Genomic DNA, 23,727 nt, shown 5'->3' on the forward strand with positions numbered 1-23,727 from the left:
AAGGGTGCCAGAAGACAACCTAGCAACCAATCCACTACCATATTCTACTGAAGTTGCTGTCAGGTCTGTAGCTTCTCACATTCCTTGGTGAAAAGAGCTTGAGGGATCAACGTGTAATACCCTGGCTTTTTTTATGTGCTGATGACTCCCCCTACGGACTAGGTGCAGAGCATACAATTTGCTGCTTTCTCACAGCTAAAGAGGGTCAGTAATGCAGGTAGTAGAGGTTTGTATGTTTGGTGCTGAACATCCTGAGTTTAACCCACAGTGACGGTTATGATGCCTGTATATATGCCGCTATGGTTTGCTATAAAAGCACTAGAGAAGTGCTCCGTGTCATGACCACAAAGCTTCTGGCTGTGTAGTTCACAGTCTGTGTGGTCTACAAGCTAAATATAGCAGAGTTCTACAATGAAGATTATGTCCCACCTTATCTTCAGTGTGGAGCCCTGTTTCGCATGCAAGCTTTGCCCCTCTTGCTCCCGAGAGGGAGAACTTCTCTCCTCATGACAGCTTGGGGCTTCACAAATCGTAAGGCTGTCTAGTGCCTTCAACGCCGTCCCAGTGTGCAGTTTAGTATGGCCACTTGGATCAAAATGAAGCAGCATATGCTGGGACCAGAGGCAATACGTGTGTGTGAGGGGGGGACGTGTAGGGTCATGTGCCCCCCTCCAGAGGCTTGATCACATGGTGCGGTCGGGCCTCCTCCCTACAGGACAGCTGAGCAGGCAGGAGGAACAGCTGGGAGGTGCAGGGAGGGGCCACTGCTTTCTGGGAGGGAGGCACTGCTTTGGGGGCGGGGCATGACTTGGGCTGTTCTGGGGTTGTCCCCCTCCACTATCAGCAGGCATGGGTCATCTCTGGTTGGCACTTGCAGTCTCTGTAGGCCACACCTCTATTAGATTGCCTTTTCCATTTTAGTAGTCATTGTGTGGCACCAGGCATCCTGACAGATTGCCATTCAGGCCGTTGGTTGAGTAGCATGTGGGCAAGGCTGCACCAACACTTGTAAGATTATGTGCTGACATTTAAATACCATCTCTCTTCTGTAGTTTGTAGCCAACTGAATGGTCCTGGCTGTTTCCAGAGAATGAAAGATCTTATGCAGAGGCACGTCCGCAATCAGAAGGAGACCATGTTTAACTGTGTCACTGATAAGTTACGGCACCAGCTTGACCTGCTCCAGGTGAGATGAAACAGAATTAGCCCTCTTCTGGAAAGTAGCTGACCTTGTACAATGTGATATAACTGCTGTCTCTCAGGTCACGGGACCATGCTGTTTAGTATGACTTGGAAGAAGCATTGTAGCTTTTCCATTTGCAGTTAAGTAGCAAGAATGGCAGCCAGTATTAGAAGTGAACCCCTCCCGTTGTGTTTAGTTTGACTCTTGTTGCAGTATTTACTGGGATTTTAGCCCTGGTGAGATTCCAGTGCTATTAATAATCTTGTCTAGTGTGGAGAAGGGAGAATAACTTTCAAGAAACTGTGACTGGATGGAAAGATTTCTACTGTCTGTGAAAGATTTTGTGTGAAACACCGATAGACAAGCTTTGTGCAGGATGCCTCCTTGAAGTGAGTCTCTATATGGGGACAGTACCATGGGGCTACATACCATGATTGCTGTCTCCAGTTTCTTTCACACTTGACTCCTACTGCTTTTAGGTTGTTTGAATCAGTAAGCTGACTTATTGATGAGCTACTAGTAATCAGATTTCTATTATTACAAACAACTCTTCATAGTGTCATACATGCCTGTTACAGGAGAGCCTCAGAGTTACGAACTGACCAGTCAACCACACACCTCATTTGGAACTGGAGGTTCACAATCAGGAACAGCAGAGACTGGGAACAAAAAGAGCAAATATAGTACAGTGCTGTGTTAAATGTAAACTATAAAAAAGAAGGGAAAGCAGCATTTTTGTTCTGCATAGTAAAGTTTCAAAGCTGTATTACGTCAGTGTTCAGTTGTAAAGTTTTGAAAGAACAAACATCACGTTTTGTTCAGTGTTACGAACAACCTCTATTCCCGAGGTGTTCAGAACTCTGAGGCTCTGCTGTATATTTCAGTATGCTTTAGAGTTAAACCAGTATTTATATTTTTTTTATTTTTTAATTCCATCTTCAAATGAGGTTTGAAAAGACGTGAAGAGGCAGAGAGATACAGGAAATCTACGGTTCAGACAAAGCATTGCATGCTGGTTTTGGTCATCTCCAGGGGTCAGACTTTTATATTAAAGACGATGATAAAATTGCGGTTGTAGTACTTCAGCAAAGTTGAGTACCTCTGCATGAGCAACCGTATAATTTGGACCTGATTTTAAACATGTCAGATTTTAAAATTTATTTGTAGTCTCACTAACTGGTTGTTTGCTCGCTAAAATGGTCCTCAAACTGCAGCCCATGACCTGCAGGGGTCTTGATAGGTCACATTATGCAGATTCTTCCTCTTTGGTTCCAGCTGTTTCTAGGCTATTGGTGGCAAAGAGCCCTGGTGCCCTATACAAGTAGTTGGAAATAAGGAAGAGGAGCCAGCCTAGCCTATGCACATTGTGTAACTGAGAACTGGAGGAGAGCGGGTCCATCGGGTTGCAAAAGGGAGAGGAGGCAGGCCACAAGACTATAAAAACATGTCCCATGCCATGAAAAATGTGAGCTCACCAAGTGACTATGTGTAGATAAACGGGAGAGGGAGGCTTGTGTCCCGGATACTTAATGTACAAGGTTTCCGTATAAAACTGCAACCTGAGCCTTCTCCCCTCTGAGTTTCACTTGTTTTGTTTTGGTTGTTGCTCTTATACGGGGATTATCAAAGAGATTTAGCCTGATTAGAGTGATCTAGTGGTGAAGCAGCCTACTGAACGAAAAGGGCCCTGCTGACTAAAAGAGAATTAATATCCATTTTGAAGAAAATTAGAGTGTAACATGAAACCTTGAAGCCTTGTCTTGTTTTAGATCGACATCGGTGGTAGTTTTGAGTGCTTGGTTCAGGAGCTGACTAAATCCTTGAATCTGCAGTTTGAACCAATGCTGAAGCGTGTCCAGAAAAATGATGGAATTATTCCAGGTAAAGAGGCTATTGCTTACACGTAGGCTTCCTCTCGTCCCTGTAAACAATGTTTAGAGTGAATGCTGCACACAGAGACAGAACATCATAGCACTCAGCACCGTCTTGTGGAGCAGTTAGAGGGTGGTTACATATGTGAGCTATAACAAGTAAGCATTGCTGCAGCTAATTCAGTAATCTCATACTTCAGAGTGTGCTGATCGAAATTGTGCTGTCTTTAAGTTTTGAACTGTAATGCTCTCATACTAAAAAGGGTGCTGAACTGTACTTTACCATCCCTAAAAAAAAGAGTTTTGCATTTGTTAGATTTGGGCTGCGTGCCTGCCCCTTCTAGTGGTGTGTCCTCAGAGGCAGACTTTTCACACACAAGCATAATTGTATATACATCAACTGAATCATAGAATATCAGGGTTGGAAGGGACCCCTGAAGGTCATCTAGTCCAACCCCCTGCTCGAAGCAGGACCAATTCCCAGTTAAATCATCCCAGCCAGGGCTTTGTCAAGCCTGACCTTAAAAACCTCTAAGGAAGGAGATTCTACCACCTCCCTAGGTAACGCATTCCAGTGTTTCACCACCCTCTTAGTGAAAAAGTTTTTCCTAATATCCAATCTAAACCTCCCCCACTGCAACTTGAGACCATTACTCCTTGTTCTGTCATCTGCTACCATTGAGAACAGTCTAGAGCCATCCTCTTTGGAACCCCCTTTCAGGTAGTTGAAAGCAGCTATCAAATCCCCCCTCATTCTTCTCTTCTGCAGGCTAAACAATCCCAGCTCCCTCAGCCTCTCCTCATAACTCATGTGTTCCAGACCCCTAATCATTTTGGTTGCCCTTCGCTGGACTCTCTCCAATTTATCCACATCCTTCTTGTAGTGTGGGGCCCAAAACTGGACACAGTACTCCAGATGAGGCCTCACCAATGTCGAATAGAGGGGAACGATCACGTCCCTCGATCTGCTCGCTATGCCCCTACTTATACATCCCAAAATGCCATTGGCCTTCTTGGCAACAAGGGCACACTGCTGACTCATATCCAGCTTCTCGTCCACTGTCACCCCTAGGTCCTTTTCCGCAGAACTGCTGCCTAGCCATTCGGTCCCTAGTCTGTAGCGGTGCATTGGATTCTTCCATCCTAAGTGCAGGACCCTGCACTTATCCTTATTGAAAGGGAGAATAACTGAAAGGATGGAAGGATAACTGAAAGGGGAAGATCCACAAGGATGGCAGACATGACCAATGGTATCTCTACTCTCCTGGGAATGGGCTGCCAGCCGCACCAGGTGTGTCTTCTACACAGAACCAGGTGCCGTGTATCCACTGGAAAACCTTGCACGAAATTGATTACTTGGCAGTGTTCCAGTTTAAGCGGTTACATAGCTTATTGGGAGCGGTACAGTTCGTGTTAATGCTACCCATTTCTTGCTGTGGAAAGCCTGGCTTCAATGTGTCTTGCATTTATAACAGGTGCAGCTTTGAACCGGTAGGACTGCTGGTCAGCGGAGGGAATAACATTTGTTCCTTTAATGTTTTGTCCAGTTTTAGTGAACATCTGTGCCAAAGTCAGCAAGATTTGTAAAATATCCCGTGTAGATTATGTTCTTCCCAACCTCAACCAGACAGAGAGCTGTTCTGTACCTGCTTCTCCTGGGAGAAGGTTGCCATTAAAGAGGGAGCTGCAGGAAGGCTTGGATCCCCCAAACTTCTTGGGAAAGTGCAATATCATCCACATTGGGACCATGACACTTTCTCACATTAATCCCATTCAGGTACTGAATTTAAAAGCACCTCTTCCCTTGGGTTGGGAGGGATGTTCAGTAGGAGGAGATTTGAGTGTCCAAAAGAGAAGGCACAAGAGAAACCAGCAGAAATATTTCTGCCAAAGTGGTGTGAAACTTAGAGCCCTATTATTCCAAGTGCTACACAGTCAGAATATATGGTATATCCTATTTCCCTGTCTCAAAAGATTCACTGGCGTAATATAGTATACCCATGGATTCCATGCTAACAGGGAGGATTTTTTTTTTCTGCACCGATATTAGATGAGAGAGATTCTCCCTTTTTCTCCTCTTGAAATTTATCCTCACTGGAAATGTTCATTCTTTCTGTGACCACTCTCTACCCTCAGGCAGGTTTGTACACATTGCGAAGCTGTTTCTCCTTTCAGTAGTTGAGTTTTAACTAGTTTCCCAGGTAAGTTTGATTTTGGACCCTTGCACAGCCCTAACTTGTTCAAAATAAATCCTTTATGCCAGAAACGTCTTGTGTGGAGCATTCTGCCACAGAGTTTTTTTTCTTATGTTTGTGATTAATTGGAGATGTGAGAAGTTGGAAAACAGACTTCAAGAAGATAAGTTAACTTTTTTTTAAGACTCTAGGAACCCAGCCTCCCCTCCTCCCCCCTTTTATTCATTCATTGGTCCTCCATGAAAGTTAGTGCCTTTGAGTACTTCTGAAATGCCGCTGGCTGACTGGCTTTTAGATCGTGATTTATCTACCACAGACCTGGAACCACTGTGGCTTCCTTCAGCACTTTTTATAAAGTTTGTCAGTTGCAACACTTGGCTTGAATATTTTACAAACCTATTAATTGCCATTCTACACCAAACTAGAGTACAGTCTTCTGCCTCTCGGGTCTTGTCTGTACTTACAGCTAAATCGGCACTGCTGCTATTGATGCAGCGGTGTCAGTTTAGCGGGTCTGGTGAAGACCTGCTAAGTCGATGGCAGAGCATTCTCCCGTCGAGTCTGTACTCCACCTCCCCGAGAGGCGGAAGGTAAGTCGGCAGGAGAGTGTCTCCCATCAACACAGCGCAGTGTAGACACCGCTGTAAGTCGACCTAAGTTATGTCAACTTCAGTTACATAACTGAAGTAGCATAACTTAGGTCGACTTACAGCTTTACTGTAGACCAGCCCTGAGAGTGACCACTACCAAATGCTTCAGAGGAAGGTGCAATGTCATACACAATTGCAGAAAAGCCTCTTATGAGAGACTTTCCAAAAGTATTTGCAATGTCCAGAGACATTATGTTGCCAGATTCCCCTTTATCCACTATTTTGTTGACATGCTTAAAGAATTTTAATAGAGAGGTGCAAGCTTCTTTTACAGAAGGTGTGCTGGCTTGGCCTGTCCTTGTTCATGTAGGTGTTTTATAATTCTCTTTATTTCTACCAATGAGCCTTAATACACTCCTGGATCCACAGCTACTGCCAACTAGACAGGGCAGTCAACTCCACCTATCCTCCAAAGTATACAGTGAACATTATACTCTGAATTACCTTCCTTATGCACTTCCAGATAGAGTTCAAGGTCTTCATCGTAAAAGTTTTATAAATATATCAAGTTCTGGCCTGAAAGTACACAGAAACCGTACAATGAATGGTTGCCATTTGCATCTCCTGTATCTATATTGCTGAGTAAACCCTGGGTTTACTCAGCAATGGTTGGTGGAATTATAGAGTTAGTGATAAAGTTGTTTGGGGGATCTGAATGATGAAAATCTGGAAATTGAAACATGAGGGGTTTTTTTTCTAAAACTAATAAAATTGTATCATATATTTACATCCTTAACAGTTTCTAAATGAAATATTTTAACTGCAAAATGTATTATCCAGTTCTCAGTTGCAGTGTACTTTATTAACTCATAGAGGCTATTAGTAAAATAAATTCAAAAACTGATCTTCAGGAGAAAGCAAAGCCTGTCGTCCATTTCAGAGCTTCTCTATGAAAATATCTTAGACTTCCATTTGGGGGTCAATACTGTAAAATGAAAGACAGCCACGAACCTTGATTTTAAATGGCTTTTCTCACTGTTCTATTTGGCAATCAATAAGTTATCACCTAACAAATCTGTCTCTTGTATTTTTAAGATATCTGTGCAAGAAGTCGCTGTCACTATGACAGGTCAGTAGCCTACATCATTTTTAACTTTGTGCATGCCCTCCCTTTTCCACCCCACCCCCCCATGTATAAACTGCAGAAAAGAAAGGTTTTCTTCAATCCCTTGAAGTTGGTATTTAAAACTCCCAAGAAAGAAACTGTTTTGACCATTGCTTCTGCCTTGGCTATGAAGCATTGGGACTCAGCACACAGAAGCAAGGTCCCTCTAGTGTGGGGACATTCCATGGGCAGTATGAATTGGATCAGAATGATTGACTTTTAGAATCATTGGTCTCACTGAATCCATTCACACTTTTCTGGCACAGCTGGAAACATTCCTGTTACTTCTCCATCTGTACTCTCAGAAGAGACAGAGACTAGAACTTCATGCCACTCTTTTTCCTACACACCATTTTAGGGCTTGGTGCACCTTGGAGATACCCTGTAGGTAAATCTTAGTAACCAGGAGTTCCCAGCCCGGCAGATTGCATTGATGCTCTGAGAAAGCTCCTGGTCACTGACTTCGAGGAGTTAGTCATTATAGTGTTTAATACCCACTGCCATTCTCCATTGAGGGTTTTTTCTTTGTACACTTTAAAATTAGACTTCATTTTAGAATATTAAATGAACAGATAGTTAATCTCTCATGTGGGAGGCTTAAGTAGGTTTTTGACATGAGGATATTCTTTCCACCTGGACAAAGCACATAATATAAATAGAGCAGTGACAGCACCATCCTTTGGCTGTGGCACCATATTATGTTCAGAGATTTTGAAACACTGAGTACAGTTTGGCTATCATAGGAGCATAAATGTGAGCATACTTTTAAATTCTCCTCTTTCTTCCTCCAAAGATCATACCACCATGACTCTTCCGTTCAGCAGTGTGTATCTTTGCGAATGTTGCTTCCACCTGTATTATTTGATCCTTCATGTCTCTCCTGAGTTTGCCAAGAACATTTACTCCAGATTGGGAGCCCAGGCATCCAACCCAAGTGAGTGGAAATGGGAATGCTTCCCAGGTGGTGGTGATGTCTTGAAAAACAACCTAGATAAACCTGTGAACTATTGAAGGGCTTTTTGTTTGTAAAATGTTTGTTTTCCATATCTTCCCTCACCTCCACCAGACAAATGTACCATATATTATAATTTAGAGTCTGAACCTCTACAATGGGCTAATGTGTTTTGCAGTGATAGGTGTGCCTTGTCTTCCCTGTCCTAAGCGGGAAACCACACATACACCCACATTAGCTTTTTCTATCTGTCATTATCATCATGATGTGTGGAGCCAGCAGAAGTTTCTTTGAAGATCTCCTGCTGTGTCTTCTGTATGGAGCAGTATGTATGCTAATGTGAGTTACTCCATAGACCTAGTATCGCTGTGCTACATAAACCATATAAACATCCTGAGACTACCTCGGAACATATTGGATTCCTAGAAACAACAGCTAGTAGGAAGTGGGGGGAATGATAGAAGAAGCTCCTTCACACTTCTGAGATTAGTTTATGTTGTGCTATGTAATCTAGTTTAATTGTACTGTCTTTATACCTAGGTAACCAGGAGGTGCTCATTATCCTGGACAAGCCCCAGGACCCGTCATCTTTCCATAGCTTGGTAGAATTCATATCGGCAAGACATGGGGGCATACCGTGGTTCCGGGAACTAAATCTGCAGCAGGGAAGAGAGAAACTGGAATCGCTGGGAGTGTATTACACTGTCAAAGTGAGCCATCATGAGTTCTGCATGCTAGAGGTGGGAATTTCAGGGTGACTATCAGAAAACAAGCTTGTTTCCAAAGAGAGAATGAGTTAGAGGCTGTTTGCTGGGAATGCTGGTATTATCAGATACTTGAGCTCCACAGATGAGAGTCAGCCAGTCCTGAAGAGTTGTTCTGGAAGACTGGGGGCTTCCCCTACATGTTAATAGATCACCTACTCTTGAACAGATTCTTCAACCTCAAGTAGAATCTAGTTCTGGTGACACAGTGAATTCTCACTGTCTTAGAATGATTTTTGGTTTTTTTGGGTTGTTGTTTTTTTTCGTATTTATCTATCAGGCCTACTTCCTAATCAGACAGACATGCATGACTTAACTACAAACTCCCATATTGTATTTGTGCCTTTAGTTTAGCTAGCCACCACAACAAGCTTTCTGTGCTGTTCTTGCAAGGCTTCGCTTCTGGGAGACTCTTGAATGTAACCACTCTAACATCCACAGTTTGATCATGGATCTCTGCCCCTGCCAGCTGTTGGATGATATCCCACCTGCAGGAATTCTCATTTGATTTGAATCTTGTGATGATGGAGATAAAATATTCTTTCATGGTGTTTAGTCACTCATCTTTCAGGAATCCTAACCTCTTGAGTTGAAATTATTGAGGGTTGATCTCTATCTGATGGTGAATTATTTTTGGAAAGTCTTTAAACAAAAGCTTTGTAATTTAACTGACTTATGAGCCTTTGAAATATTTGTACTGTTTTTGCAGTAGACTTCTGCATTCATCGTCTCATTGTTTTTATAAAGCGTGCAGCAAAAGGCGGCCATTCTGTGCATGCGTATGCAGGTATCATAAGCTGCATGCATATGCAGGTATCATAAGTTGCATACTGTTGAATTGTAAACTGTTGCGGGCTCAGCTGCTATTCATCTTGTTCAGTGCTCCTGGAACTCTTGCTGTGTTTTTGCTGAATTCTGGGGAAAAAAAAAAATCATCCATATTCTTTTTTTAAACCAAAGAGAGAACCCGTGGAAATTCCATACAAAATACGTTAAGAAAGCCTTAGAGATGCATGGTTAAGAATGCAAAAGTTAAGGTTGCTGCAGGCTGCATTTTAGTACTTTCAGTTTAGCAGGTATTTAATTTTTTTTCTCTTCCCTAGGACTTAAAATATGATGATGAAGAAAAGACTCTTGAGGTCTCACCTTCCAGTTCGCCATCAGATCAACCAACCGTCTTCACCATTGCACAGCAGCCCCTGCTCCCTGGCGTGAAGTTGTATTCATATGGCAGAAAGAGAGGAGGAGGAGAGATCCAGTCACAGTTGGAGAAGAAGCACAAAGGCAAAACCATAGAACAAAGCCCAGAAGTGGAGCCTGCTGGGTTCCATTTACCAAGGTAACTGCATGGTGATCTCGGGGCTTCACTGCTCACATAGCAGTACTTTCAGTGAAAGGTCTCAACAGCATCAGCAGATATTGCAGCACACTATCATACTTGACCCCCTGTCTCGGCTACAGTGTAAATACTGAGCAGGCCCTGTCAGAAAATCACATTTTTAGAAGCTCAAAAGTCTGTACAAAAATTTCAGCTCAAGATTGAAATGTGCCCTGCAAAGGCCAAGCTCAGAAGAGAGACTTGGTGACAAAATGTAAATACAATTAAAATGGGATATTTTAAAGTGTATAGGCTTCAAAGCTGGAAAACTCTCATTACTGGTTGCTCAGCCAATCCAGCCCTCCACTTTTCGTCTGCCCCTTAAAGTGTAGTTCCCTATAGTCATTCCGTGTGGGAACCATGTGGAGATTTACCTCCTACCTCCCAATAGGCACTCTCAGTACACTATGACTCATGGCTGTAGAGCCCTCGTTGGTGCAAGGGGAAAAGATGAGCCTGTCTCCTCTGTCCCTTCTTGATTCTGCACCCTTATTAAAGAAAAAAATTGTGTTAACTTGAAAAACTGGTTTCATCCACCTAAAATGTTATACTTCTGTTTACTCGGTTATTGTCTTATGAAGAGAGGAATAGATTAATAACACAATCCAGTTTATTTTCTTGTAGAAGTTGATTGCCTAAGGCGATAGCTACCTGGCAGCTGGGAGGGCGCTTCCCAGCACGGCTAGACAGACGCACTCGTTCTGCTCAGGCTCGTGCACTTAAGAATAGGAGCATGGCTGGGATGACTGGGATTAGCTCGCCAAACCAGAGGGTCAGGTGGGATTGTGTTCAGGCAGTAGCCTGGGCAGCCTCCTGTGGCTGAACTGCTATTCTGAGCAGTGCTAGCGTGTGTCTGCCTGCCTGCTCTGCGAAACCCTCTCCCAGCTGCTGTGTAGACATCGCCTAAGACAGTGTCTTCCCAGCTAACCCACGATATTCCATTTTAGTGCAGTTCCCGCAAGCTGCCCAGTCTTTGTGATATAATGCAGTTGGGCCAAGAGTTGGTTCTTCTGCCTTCAGGCAAGAGAAAGTAGAGCTCTGGGGTGTTCCCTCATTTGGCAGGCTTTCTTAAAGACAACAAGGAAACACAGATAGGTCTTGGGTCAAATGACTGGCTCCAGGACCTTCGTTCCATCATCTTCTATGCTGACGGCTCCTCCTGTTCTTCCAGTGCTGCCCCAGGACTCCAACTAGCTGTCCTCAAGCTGGAGGAAGTCCTTCCGTGCCAGGGCTGCTTCTGTCCTGGATTGCCTGTAGGTTTCGATACAAGCTGTCATTAAGATCTGGATGGAAGCGTTTTGGGGATAGATCTGCTGCACTTCAGCTAAAGCTCTAGTTTTTCTTCGAGTGCTTGTTCATGTCAATTCCAATCAGGTATGCGTGTGCTGCGTGCACAGCAACCATAAGATTTTTCCCGTAGCAGTATCAGTAGGGTCGGCCTGGGTGCCCCCTGGAGTCGTGCTTTCATGGTGCCCAATATAGTGCCTTGCCAACCCAACACCATCTCCCCTTCCCCCAATAATTCCTTCTTACTGCCTGTGCGGCTAGCTGGAACTCCCTACCGCTCTTGCCTCGGCAAACACATGCATCGCAATATCTCTCTTCGTGTACATAGTTAGATTTTGCAGAAGAGTAGTTTATAGTTAGCTTTTTTTATAAGTTTCCTTTGCGGGGGGTGTTTCCTCCCGACGTGTTTTCTCAGGCAGTGGGCTATGCCTTGGTCCCCAGGCTTTAAACTGTGCTCAGACTGTGGCACGTTTATGCCAAGAAGCGACCCAAACTTGTGCCTTAAGTGTCTTGGCAAGGGGCATCTCAGGAACCGCTGTAAAATCTGTAAGAGTTTCCGCCCCAGGACCCTTAAGGACAGAGAGCAGTGACTCCAAGTCTTACTTATGGAGGCAGCACTTCGGCCACAGTCGGAACCCCACGCCGGACCTGGCCTCGAGAGTCGCATCCTTGGTGTGCAGCACGCCGGCACAGAGGAAAGATTCAGTTACAGACCCTCAGCACCGCCATGGCTCCACCCACAGGCAGGCATCAGTAAGGCACTGCTCTCGCTCCGTGGTGCCCCATAAAAAGAAAAAGGCAGACAGAGGCGCTCCCCAGCTAGATCCAAGGACCATTTAACCAGCAAGCCCCCATCGGGTGCTCAATTGGCTGGGATCCCATCAACTCCTGCCCCAGGAGGGGTCCAGTTGAGTCCGGACCCACATCGCTCACCGGCCTGCTGCTATGAGGACATGCAGCTCCCCTCCACACCAGAGGCATTCAAGGCAGCAGCGGACCTGTTAGTACTCACGGCTCTGCCTTTGTCTCCTAGGAGGGAGAGGTCACCGGCACAGATACCAGGCCCTATACATTGTGTGGGCAAGCTGGCGATGATGTCTGCCATGAGGCCATCCCCATTGCGTCAGCCTGCGGCACTGGGGGCCATGCAGGAGAGCTGCTCTGGTCCCCAACTTGACACCAATCCCTAGCACTAAGAGGCTCCGTTCCTCCCTGGTCCTTTCAGTCAGAGACCTTGGAATCGGAAGTAGAGTCTTTGCATTTTAGTAGGAGCAGAAGATCCTGCTCTCGGTGCAATCGACATCCCTACCTGGCACCGTGGCCAGGCTAGTGGCAGGCTCCTCAGTGGCCCTTCTGGACACCCTGGGCCTATCATCAAAGCCAGGGTTCCAGATCGGTGTCGATGGCCTCAGCCAACAACAGTGTCAGCTGCTGCACTGTCCTCGGCGGCGTCCCTGGCCCCCGATCCCAGCGCTGTCCACAGTGCCATTGCTCCTTGCCCCGCAGGACTCCAGAGGGGCTGAGGACAGTGAACAGAATCCAGTTCCCGCCACCTTCTCGTCCTAGTCGTCGGACGAGGCGGTGGAGGGTACCTCAACTGCTCCGGCCTTAGAGGACCTTAGGGTCCTTCAGCAGCTGCTGAGTGAGACAGGTGGACCAGAACCTGAATATCAAAACGGAGGAGGTGGTGGAGAAAACTGATCCAGTAGTTGATATTCTCTCCCCTCCTGGGCCACCCCGAATCATGCTGCCACTGATCAAAACAATTAGCGATGTCACCAAGACTCTGTAGCAGACCCCTTCCTCACTGCCGCCAACGTCCAAAAGATACGAGCGGAGGTATTTTGTTCCCTCACATGGGTATGAAACATTTGTACACCCACCCCCAACCGAACTCCCTGGTCGTTGATGCTGCTAACCAGCGTGAGCAGCAGGGCTACCAGGGACTTTCTCCCAAGAATCATGAGGCCAAGAAATTGGACCTTTTTGGGGAGGAAAATATACTCGACTTGGGGTTGTAGCTCCGTATTGCTAACCATCAGGCGGTGGTTAGCAGATACACTTTTAACACCTGTAGGACTATGCAAAAGTTCTTTGAACTTCTGCCTTCTGACTCTTGTGCGGAGTTCTCCGCACTAGAGGAGGAGGGCAAATTGATCTCCCTTGTGTCCCTGTGGGTGGCGTTGGACGCAGTCTCCCGTACAGTGGCTACCGGCGTGGCCATGAGGAGTTCCTGGCTGCAGCTCTCGGGCCTACCATATATGGTGCAGCAGACAAGTCAGGATCTCCCTTTTGAAGGTCAGTCAGTTTTCAGAAAAGACTGACTCGCGTCTGCACAGCCTCAAGGACTCTCAGGCCACCCTGAGGCTGTTGGGCCTCCATATGCCTGCGACCCAGAGGAAGCACTTCAGGCTTCCTCTCTTCACTCCCCCCCCCCCCCCCCCCAAGGAACAGGAACTCGAGAAAGAGACCTCATCCCTCGTCCGGCCAGGGCTCTGACTAGCCTAAACCCTCCTCAGGCCAGAAGCAGGCCTTTTGAAGGTGCGCTTGGGGGCGACACAACAGTGCAGAGACTGGCTCCATCCCGCCTTACCTTTTCGTCCCATCTATCCCCTTTCTACCCTGTGTGTGCTCGCATTACGTTGGACTGTTGGGTGCTCTGCACAGTAGAAAGGGGATATTCACTCCAATTCTCGGCCCTCCTGCCCTTTCACTCCCCTACCCCGTCCCTCTTCAGGGACCCCTCTCACGAGCAACTCCTTATCCAAGAGGTGCAAACACTCCTCTCACTGGGAGCAGTGGAAGAGGTTCCTCAGGACTACAGGGAGAGGGGTTTTTATTCCCGGTATTTCCTAATACCAAAAGCCAAAGGTGGGCTAAGACCTATTCTAGACCTGTGCAAACTCAACAAGTTCATGAAGAAACTCAAATTCCGCATGGTCTTGTTGGCCTCCATCATCCCTTCTTTGGATCCATGGGACTGGTATGCTGCACTAGACTTGAAGGACGCCTACTTTCATATAGCCATAACTGCGTCCCACAGGAAATACCTCAGGTTTGTGGTGAGCAACAACCACTACCAGTTCAGTCCTCCCTTTCAGTCTGTCAGCGGTGCCTCAAGTATTTACCAAGTGCACGGCATCGCAGCCGCGTTACTGCGCAGGCGCCAGATACAGGTGTTCCCGTACCTCGACGACTGGCTGATCAAGGGCCGCTCCAGGGCCCTAGTGGAGGCACAAGTCGAATTCATCACGGCAGCATTCAACACATTGGGCCTTCTCCTGAACACGGGGAAGTTGACTCTGTCCCCCGTTCAGTGGATAGAGTTTATAGGGGCAGTGCTGGACTCAACCCAGGCCATGGGCGATGACATTCAGAGTCTCAGGCAGTTTCCCACCTCCACAGCACGGAATTGCCTCGGACTCCTGAGACCTGTGTCAGCGTGCACCTGTGTGGTGCAACACGCCGGGCTCAGACTGCGGCCGCTCCTGTGGTGGCTGGCCTCGGTGTATTGGCCAGTTCAGGACAGTTTGGACAGGGTCATGACTCTGCCTCACCTTGTCCTCGACTATCTTCTGTGGTGGCTAGACCCAAAGGTGGTGTGCTGGGGTTCCCTTCGCCCGCCCCCAGCCAACTCTCTCACTGGTGACTGACACATCAGACTGGGGCTGGGGAGCACCTCTGGGAGACCTCAGGACGCAAGGCCTCTGGTCTCAGGTGGAACTGGCTCTCCACATCCAATGTCAGAGACCTGAGAGTGGTGTGCCTGGCATGCCAGACTTTCCGAGCCCACCTAACAGGGAGATGTGTATCAGTTATGACAGACACACCACAGCAATGTTTTATATCAACAAATGGGTGCACGCTCTTCTCCCCTGTGCCAGGAAGCCCTCATGCTGTGGGACTTCGGTGTAGAGCATTCAGTCCACCTGCAAGCATCGTACCTAGACTGGAGCACAGAACTAGTTGGCGGACTACCTCAGGAGGTTGTTCTACGGCCACGAGTGGTGCCTACGCCCGGATGTACGAACTCCATCTTCCAACGGTGGGGCTTTCCCCAGACAGACCTCTTTGCCACACATCTCAACAGGAAATGTCAGCAGTTCTGCTCCTTCCGGAACCACAGTCCAGTCTCCATAGTGGACGCATTCCTCTTCCTGTGGGGAGACCATCTCCTGTACGTATTCCCGCCCATTCCGCTCGTTCACAAGGTGTTCCTCAAGATACGGAGGGATCAAGCTTTGGTGATATTGATAGCTCCAGCCTGGCCCTGCCAACACTGGTCATATCACTCCTGGAAATGTCCATGGAAGCCCCAGTCACCTTTCCGTTCTTCCCGGACTTAATAACTCAGGACCACAGCCGCCTTCAGTACCCAAACCTCGAGTTGCCGCACCTCACGGCATGGAAGCTCCATGGCTGAACCCAGTGGAGCTTGCCTGCTCGGACCAGGTTAGACAAGTCCTCCTTGGCAGTAGGAAACCCTCCACCAGGGCTGCCTACCTTGCCAAGTGGAAGAGATTTTAAATCTGGATGACACAGCATCATTCATCCTCGACTCTTTACCGCTTATATTGGACTGCCTCCTCCATCTCAAACAGCAGGGGCTGTCCATGTCGTCCATAAGGATTCACCTGGCTGCCATTTCAGCCTTCCATCCAGGTGCAGAGGGATGGTCAATCTTCGCCAACTATGGTTTGTCATTTTCTGAAAGGACTCAACAGGCCATATCCACAGGTCAGACAGCCGATCCTGCCTTGGGACCTTAACTTGGTCCTTTCCAAACTGATGGGTCCACACTTTGAACCACTGACGACGTGTTCCCTGCTCGCTCACGCGCTCTCTCGCTCTCTCTCTCACATACAAGGTGGCGTTTCTGGTAGTGATAACCTCAGCCAGGAGGGTGTCTGAGGTCAGGGCACTAATATCAGAGCCTCGCTACACTGTGTTCTATAAGGACAAGGTGCTGCTCAGGCCTCACCAGGCTTTCCTCCCGAAGGTTGTCTCCCATTTTCACATCAACCCGGACATCTTCCTCCCAGTGTTCTGTCCTAAGCCGCACTCAAGTGGTAGGGAGCAGAGACGTCGCTCACTGGATGTCTGCAGAGCGCTAGCCTTTTATATCAAGAGAACAAAACTGTTCCTAAAGTCCATCCAACTCTTCGTGGCTGTGGTGGACAGAATGAAGGGTCTTCCTGTCTCTCCTCAGTGGATTTCATCATGGATCACATCCTGCATAATGAGTGCTATAACCTGGTAGGTGTTGCTGCCCCTCCACCAGGGTTCAGGCCTCTTCAACGGCGTTCCTGGCTCACGTTCCCACCCAAGAAATTTGCAGAGCAGCGACATGGTCCTCCATACACACTTTCACCGCGCATGATGCAATCGCCCAGCAGGCCTGAGACAGCGTGGCCTTTGGTAGAGCCGTGCTCCAATCAGTGGACAGCTCCAACCCCACCTCCTGAACTTGAGCTTGGGAGTCACCTGACTGGAATGGACATGAACAAGCACTCGAAGGAGAAAAACCGGTTAGTCACCTTCTCGTAACTGTTCTTCAGGATGTGGTGCTCATGTCCCTCCCAATACCCACCCACCTACCCTGCTGTCTGAGTCGCTGGGAAGAAGGAACTGAGGCGGGTATCAAGTCGGCAGGGCCGTATATTGGGCGCCATGAAGGCGTGACTCCAGGGGACGCCCAGGCCAACCCTCCAGATACTGCTAAGGGAAAAATCTTCTGGCTGTCATGTGCACAGCGCACGCGCACCTGGTTGGAATGGACGTGAACGTCACATGTCGAAGAACAACAGTTGCAAGAAGGTGAGTAACCATTTTTTCCTGAGAAGATTGGGCTTATTCCATTAGGGCAAAGGCTGTATTAGTGCCCTGCCTTCACAGGACTTCCATACAGCTCCTTGGAGTTGAGTACACAGGCTTACTCAGGAATATCATCGACTTGGCATCTGTGGAGGGTGCTTACTTTGGGATGGCAATTGTCCAATCTCTCTTCAGCTAGAATCCACATTCTTAGTATTGCTGGCTAAATCCCTGCAGATGGGAATATGCAGAAGACGGTAGAAAGTAAAAAGGCAAAAATAAAAAAAAAACCCAAGTTTGTTTGACAAGTCCTCTTTTACTGTGAGCTGGTATTAATTATACTGCTTTGGCCCCGAATGTTACAGTACAATGTCTCTACAGCCTCTCTTTGTAAATGAAGAACCTCTTCCAGTTAAGGTCTTTGTTTCACATCCAGAAAATCTAAATTTAAATTTATTGTCCAGAATAAATATAAGAGGCTATTCAGGCTCATTGCTTTCTCTCTTAGGGTTTTCTCTGGCGCATCACCAGGGTATCGCTGCACCTTTGTCCTTCTTCTGAGGCCTTGTCTATGCTACAGAGTTTTTGTCGACGCAAGTTATGCCGACATACACCACCGTTTTAATTAAACTGCTGTTTTGTGTCAACACTATGTTCCTTGTGTCGGCAGAGTACATCCACACTAGCAGCTCTTGCATTGAGACAGAGAGCAGTGCTCTGTGGGTAGCTATCCCACTGTGCAACTGGCCGCAGGATGCTTTGAGAAGGGTTTTCAGTGCTTCATGGGGCACGTACACCATCACATGGGGCAGGTTTCTCAATCCCATCCTTCCATGGGCATCCTATTAGGTTGCCAGCTGCTTTTCATCTGAAGTGGAGGATGTGTGTGTGATGGGGCAGGGGGGGAAGAGAGAGACAGTGTGTGTGTTGGGGGAGAGTGAGTGTCAGCATGCGGTCTCTTTTAAGTTCAGAGAGCAGCCAGAAGCAACTAATTCTGAGGCAGAGGGAGGGGGATACACCACCCCCTATCAACCCCAGCTCTGCACAGCAGTGTCTCTCCCGCCCTCCTCCCTACCTACCTGCCACTGTGTTCCTAGTGCAGAGGAGAGCAGGATTCCACATTAATGATTCTGAGATTCCCTCTGAATTCTCCCACAGCCTCGTCTGCCTACAGACCAAGATGATCTACCCCTCCCCTGTAGTCTAGGCAGGAGTGTGTTTGCTGCTGTAGTGCTCAAGGGGGCCTTAGCTATGTGAGCTCTGCACACTGAGGAATTTCCACAGCTCCTGGAGCTTTGAAAGGGGAGGAGCACATGCCTGTGTAGCTGGATGCAGGGCTGTGGAGTTCAAAATAGTGAGCAGACTGGTCACGGTGGGCACTGTGGGATCCTTCCTGGAGGCCAGGTGAACACAGTGTCTACCCTGACGCTTCATAACTCTAACTTTGCCACAAAAATCTCTACGCCTCTCGTCAAGGTGGTTTTCGGCAAAACGAGAGAGTTTTGCCGCCAAAAGTTTCACTGTAGTGTGTACCCCTCCACTGTTTTGCCGACACAACTGTGTAGTGTAGACAAGGCCTATGTTTCCAGTGGGTATCGAATTAGCGGTGATGTGACCTCTATTTTAATCTCTCTCAGCCTTCTGCTGTTTAAATACCCCTCCTTGATATTTTTTTCTCTAATTCAGCCAACACATTCCTGGCAGACTGGTAGTCTCAGCCAGACAGTCCATGGCAAATCACCTGCAGAACGCAAGCAGAGAGTGTGCACCTGCGTTTTACGAGTTGAATACAACCTCCTTTCCAGGAATGTCCATGTCTGAGGCACCATCCAGCTCTCATGTAAGCAGCCTGCTAGGAGAGTGTTACAGCTGTTGTGGGGGGGCAATGACAGTCCCATCAGCTGGGCTGTGGTTTTCATGGGAGTTATGCAACTGGAACCTTGTGCAGTACTATGAACACTGACTTTGGTCTGGAGGATTTCATCCTTAACTAGGAACATAGTTCCATGCATCTTTACTGGTGAGAGCATCTTATGCCTTCCCACATGAGAGCTTCGTTTCCTTGTCAGAGCCCTGGGCATCCCTTCTATTTTATAACACCACCTTGAGGGCTTTCTCTTTCCTTGCAAACATAGGTCCCAGCCCTCTCTGATTTATTGGAGTCTGACAGGCCATAGTTGAGCACAGTATTCTTGTCAGCAAGTTAAGGAAGTATGGGCTGGATGAATGCACTATAAGGTGGGTAGAAAGCTGGCTAGATTGTCGGGCTCAACGGGTAGTGATCAATGGCTCCATGTCTAGTTGGCAGCCAGTATCAAGTGGAGTGCCCCAAGGGTCGGTCCTGAGGCCGGTTTTGTTCAATATCTTCATAAATGATCTGGAGGATGGTGTGGATTGCACTCTCAGCAAATTTGCGGATGATACTAAACTGGGAGGAGTGGTAGATACGCTGGAGGGGAGGGATAGGATACAGAAGGACCTAGACAAATTGGAGGATTGGGCCAAAAGAAATCTGATGAGGTTCAATAAGGATAAGTGCAGGGTCCTGCACTTAGGACGGAAGAACCCAATGCACCGCTACAGACTAGGGACCGAATGGCTAGGCAGCAGTTCTGCGGAAAAGGACCTAGGGGTGACAGTGGACGAGAAGCTGGATATGAGTCAGCAGTGTGCCCTTGTTGCCAAGAAGGCCAATGGCATTTTGGGATGTATAAGTAGGGGCATAGCGAGCAGATCGAGGGACGTGATCGTTCCCCTCTATTCGACATTGGTGAGGCCTCATCTGGAGTACTGTGTCCAGTTTTGGGCCCCACACTTCAAGAAGGATGTGGATAAATTGGAGAGAGTCCAGCGAAGGGCAACAAAAATGATTAGGGGTCTGGAACACATGAGTTATGAGGAGAGGCTGAGGGAGCTGGGATTGTTTAGCCTGCAGAAGAGAAGAATGAGGGGGGATTTGATAGCTCCTTTCAACTACCTAAAAGGGGGTTCCAAAGAGGATGGCTCTAGACTGTTCTCAATGGTAGCAGATGACAGAACAAGGAGTAATGGTCTCAAGTTGCAGTGGGGGAGGTTTAGATTGGATATTAGGAAAAACTTTTTCACTAAGAGGGTGGTGAAACACTGGAATGCGTTACCTAGGGAGGTGGTAGAATCTCCTTCCTTAGAGGTTTTTAAGGTCAGGCTTGACAAAGCCCTGGCTGGGATGATTTAACTGGGAATTGGTCCTGCTTCGAGCAGGGGGTTGGACTAGATGACCTTCTGGGGTCCCTTCCAACCCTGATATTCTATGATTCTATGAGCAGCTAATTAAAAATGAACCACTTCTGTGGTGGCTGGTAAAGAGAAGGGTGAGAGACATGGGAGCTCATATAGTTGGGTGTATACTGAACTTTAACTCTTGTTTATTTCCTCAGGTAACTGTGAAGGATGAAAGCGATCTGTTTACCATTCCAAGTGCAGCTGGTAAGCAAAGGCAACTGTTAATGGTTACTGTGTCCTTGCTAGGCAAGGGACACCCAAAATGTGCCCAACCAGGAACTTCACCACCTTTGCAGCCTACAGTCAATTAAGAGATGCAGCCTGTGGGGCATACATTTCTCAGCATGTCTGCTCTGATCAAGGCAAACTATATTGGACTTGTCATCTCTTGAGCCTTGCTTCCATATTGATAAGGGTGGCTGCAGTCTGAATCTTAACTGGCTTGTTGCCTTCTCAGTGGTCTATTTCAGAGGACCCCACTCTGTTTCTGAATGTGTTTGGTTAGGTGTATGGACGAGTGTGTGGTTCTTTGAGTGACGGTCCCTATGTGCGCGTGTGCTCCATGTGCCTGAGACTGGAAAATTCTTACTAGCAGCATCCATTGGTCTGTGCCTGCATCCTGTGTGTCCTGGGGCTCCGAATCGAGGGCATAAGGGGAGGTGTGGCTTGACTGCCTCTCAAATTCCTTTCTACAGCTTACGGTCTGAGACCGAACTCCTCGTTGTCTGCAGCTTTTGCTAGCATTCCTGCTAAAAAAAATCTGGGGGGGCAAGGGGGTGTAAATAGTTTGTCTTAAATAGCTAGTTCTAGTATTTTAGTAGTTAATTTTGTTAGTGTTTTGTGGTCTGGGTTTTCCCCCCATGTCTCTCCTCCATAACATTTAGAGTTCTCAGGATGCCTAAGATCCCAGGCTTTAAATCCTGCATGACCTACCTCTAGCTTTATATTGCCTTGGAGACTCCCACGTTCTCTCCATGTGCAATATTTGCTGTTCACTTCCACCTTGAACATGGCAATCCCATGAATTTCAGCTTCAAAGATACCCTAATGGAGCAGTCAATGAAGCCCCAGTCCAATCCCACGTCCCTCTCTCTGTCCCTCTCTCTCTCTGTCACGCACAAACACAGACCCCCTCGTGCGTCGTCAGCAGTTCCCTAATAATGGCCTTTCAGGCTGACACTCTCCAGCTCTGGATCGTCTGATACCAAGCCTGAGAACGCTGACAAGAGACAGGAGGAGGGTAAGATCAAACACCCCATCAGAAACAGGAAAGGTCCGCTCATAAGGCCTCTGAAAAGAGAATCACTTCTCCTCCACCTTCCAAATCACATCCCAGTATTGGTATGTTCGGAGCTCACTGGGACCCAGGGGCTGATCTGTCAATACTGAGGGCCAAGAGCAGCCCTAAGCAGCCAGCTGCGGAAGGGGCAGGACCAGCCCCAGTACTGGAAACAGGAGGGAGTGAGCACCGGCTGCACTGTCGGCACTGCACCACAGCACCAAAAGGGACTTGGTGGTTCCATCGTCTAGCACCCAACTTAAATCACTACTGTCAGCTCCACTGGGAGGTAGCAATCCCTCCTGCTCTCCTTCTGGTAGACCTGGGCTCACTGTCCTGGAGGATCTGGCTCTTATTCCAACACAGAGTTGCTGATACTTGTGGAACCAGTGATCTATAAGGAGATACCCATACCTTTTGAGGCACCATTTGCCAGTACTGTCAATGGCTTTATCCGTGGAGTCTGAAGAATCCTATTCTTCTGGTGAGATAGAGACTGAGTCAATGTCCCTCTGCCTGCTTCAAGAAGCAATGTTTACTCCTGGGGGAATTCTGTGCCTAAAAATTCTGTAACAAAAATTTTAAAATTCTGTGCACAATATTTTCAAATTCTGCATATTTTATTTGTCAAAATAACACAATATAATCACACCAGTTTCAATTATTTTTGGTCATTTATTTCAAAATATTTGTCAACAAGTGTGTTCTGTAACAATACAGACAACAAAAAAGATTCAGAAAATGTTTTTTGGCAAAAAGATTCCTTACTAGGCATATTAATACAGAACTCTGAGTAATAATTGATTTAAACTACAATACAGAACCATATTTCCTGCACCCCCACAGAAGCAGTGCAAAGTCTGCGGGGAGTGAGGGGTAACGGAGAAGCTGAGGGAGAGGGAAATAATTACTGGGAAGGAGACTGGGTGTGAACTTGGAGGGTTGTCGGGTATGGGTGGGAAAAGTATGGTACAGGTTTTTCGGGGGGGGGGGGCAAGGAGGGACTGCTAGAGAGTTTTCCCCCATGTAGAACCTGGCTGACCCCTAGCCTCACCCATTCAGTCAGGGACATGTGTCCCTCCACCCCCACTCAGACACCCACTCCCCCCCATCCACATGTGTCCTTGCACCCCCTGTCCACATGTGTTCCTCCACCTCCACTCAGATACCCACTTTTCCCATCCCCATGGTGCCCTGCATCCCCTCCCCCATCCCCATGTGTCTCTGTGCCCTCACCCAGCCACGCCTTGTCCCTGTGTGGCTCTGTACCCCCTTCCCCTGTCCCAATGTGTCTGTGCCCCCACCCAGCCACCCCCTATCCCTATGTAGCTCTGCACCCCATCCCCCATTACCATGTCGCCCTGTGCCTCCACTCCCATTCAGCCCTTGCCCCAGTCTGTCCTCCCACACTAGCCCTTGTGAGCCCCTATCTGACCCCCCGCCCAGCGCCCCATGCTCTGTCTCTCCATAGCTCCTGACCTGGCAGGTGCTGCGAAGAAGGCAGGCTTTCTCTTCCCTAGCTGGCTGGGAGTTGCTGCTGTGTTCTGTCGCCACAGCACCCTCTGGTGGGCAAAAGATGGAACTGTAGCCACTTTTCAACAGAAGCCTTTTTCTGCGCACCAAAATTAAAGTATGCACGGCTCATTAATTATGCACACCTGCATTGGCGCGGAATTCCCCCAGGAGTAAATTTTTGCCAAGATAGGGGCTCCAGACTCTCCTGGTACCCTCCCCCTTTGTCACCACTTCCTTATTATGATCCCATCCCCTGGACATTGGAGTTCCTGGGATCCCTACTGCAGACCGCCTGACTTAAAGGGATCTCTGCAGGCATCTACACAAGGATCACTGCAAAGGGAGTATCAGCTCCCTCATAAGTACTGTGAGGAAGATCAACCCAAGCAGACAGAACAGCTCAACCCCCATGCAGCACTCTCTTCCACATTCCCTGATGAGGTGGTGATACCAGCCACATCACTACCCAATGA

At 47.7% G+C, this 23,727-nt stretch overlaps 1 protein-coding gene across 6 annotated transcripts in view; it reads left to right on the forward strand.

Moving 5' to 3' along the window:
• The window catches only part of LOC125630861 (uncharacterized), a 111,670-nt gene that overhangs the window by 82,611 nt on the left and 5,332 nt on the right, over positions 1 to 23,727 (forward strand). For 4 of the 6 annotated variants that reach the window (XM_048837000.2, XM_075124856.1, XM_048836991.2 and 1 more), the window contains exons 21-29: positions 1,053 to 1,186; positions 2,953 to 3,064; positions 4,602 to 4,831; positions 6,935 to 6,968; positions 7,798 to 7,938; positions 8,497 to 8,696; positions 9,824 to 10,059; positions 18,886 to 19,039; positions 20,616 to 20,664. In XM_048837000.2, coding sequence (XP_048692957.2) covers positions 1,053 to 1,186; positions 2,953 to 3,064; positions 4,602 to 4,831; positions 6,935 to 6,968; positions 7,798 to 7,938; positions 8,497 to 8,696; positions 9,824 to 10,059; positions 18,886 to 19,039; positions 20,616 to 20,664 — 1,290 coding nt within the window. The remainder of the gene's footprint in view (positions 1 to 1,052; positions 1,187 to 2,952; positions 3,065 to 4,601; positions 4,832 to 6,934; positions 6,969 to 7,797; positions 7,939 to 8,496; positions 8,697 to 9,823; positions 10,060 to 18,885; positions 19,040 to 20,615; positions 20,665 to 23,727) is intronic. The other 2 variants (XM_075124857.1, XM_075124858.1) reach the window with 2 other exon arrangements.

This window comes from Caretta caretta, chromosome 2 (genome assembly GCF_965140235.1).
Source record: "Caretta caretta isolate rCarCar2 chromosome 2, rCarCar1.hap1, whole genome shotgun sequence".
NCBI lineage: Eukaryota > Metazoa > Chordata > Testudines > Cheloniidae > Caretta > Caretta caretta.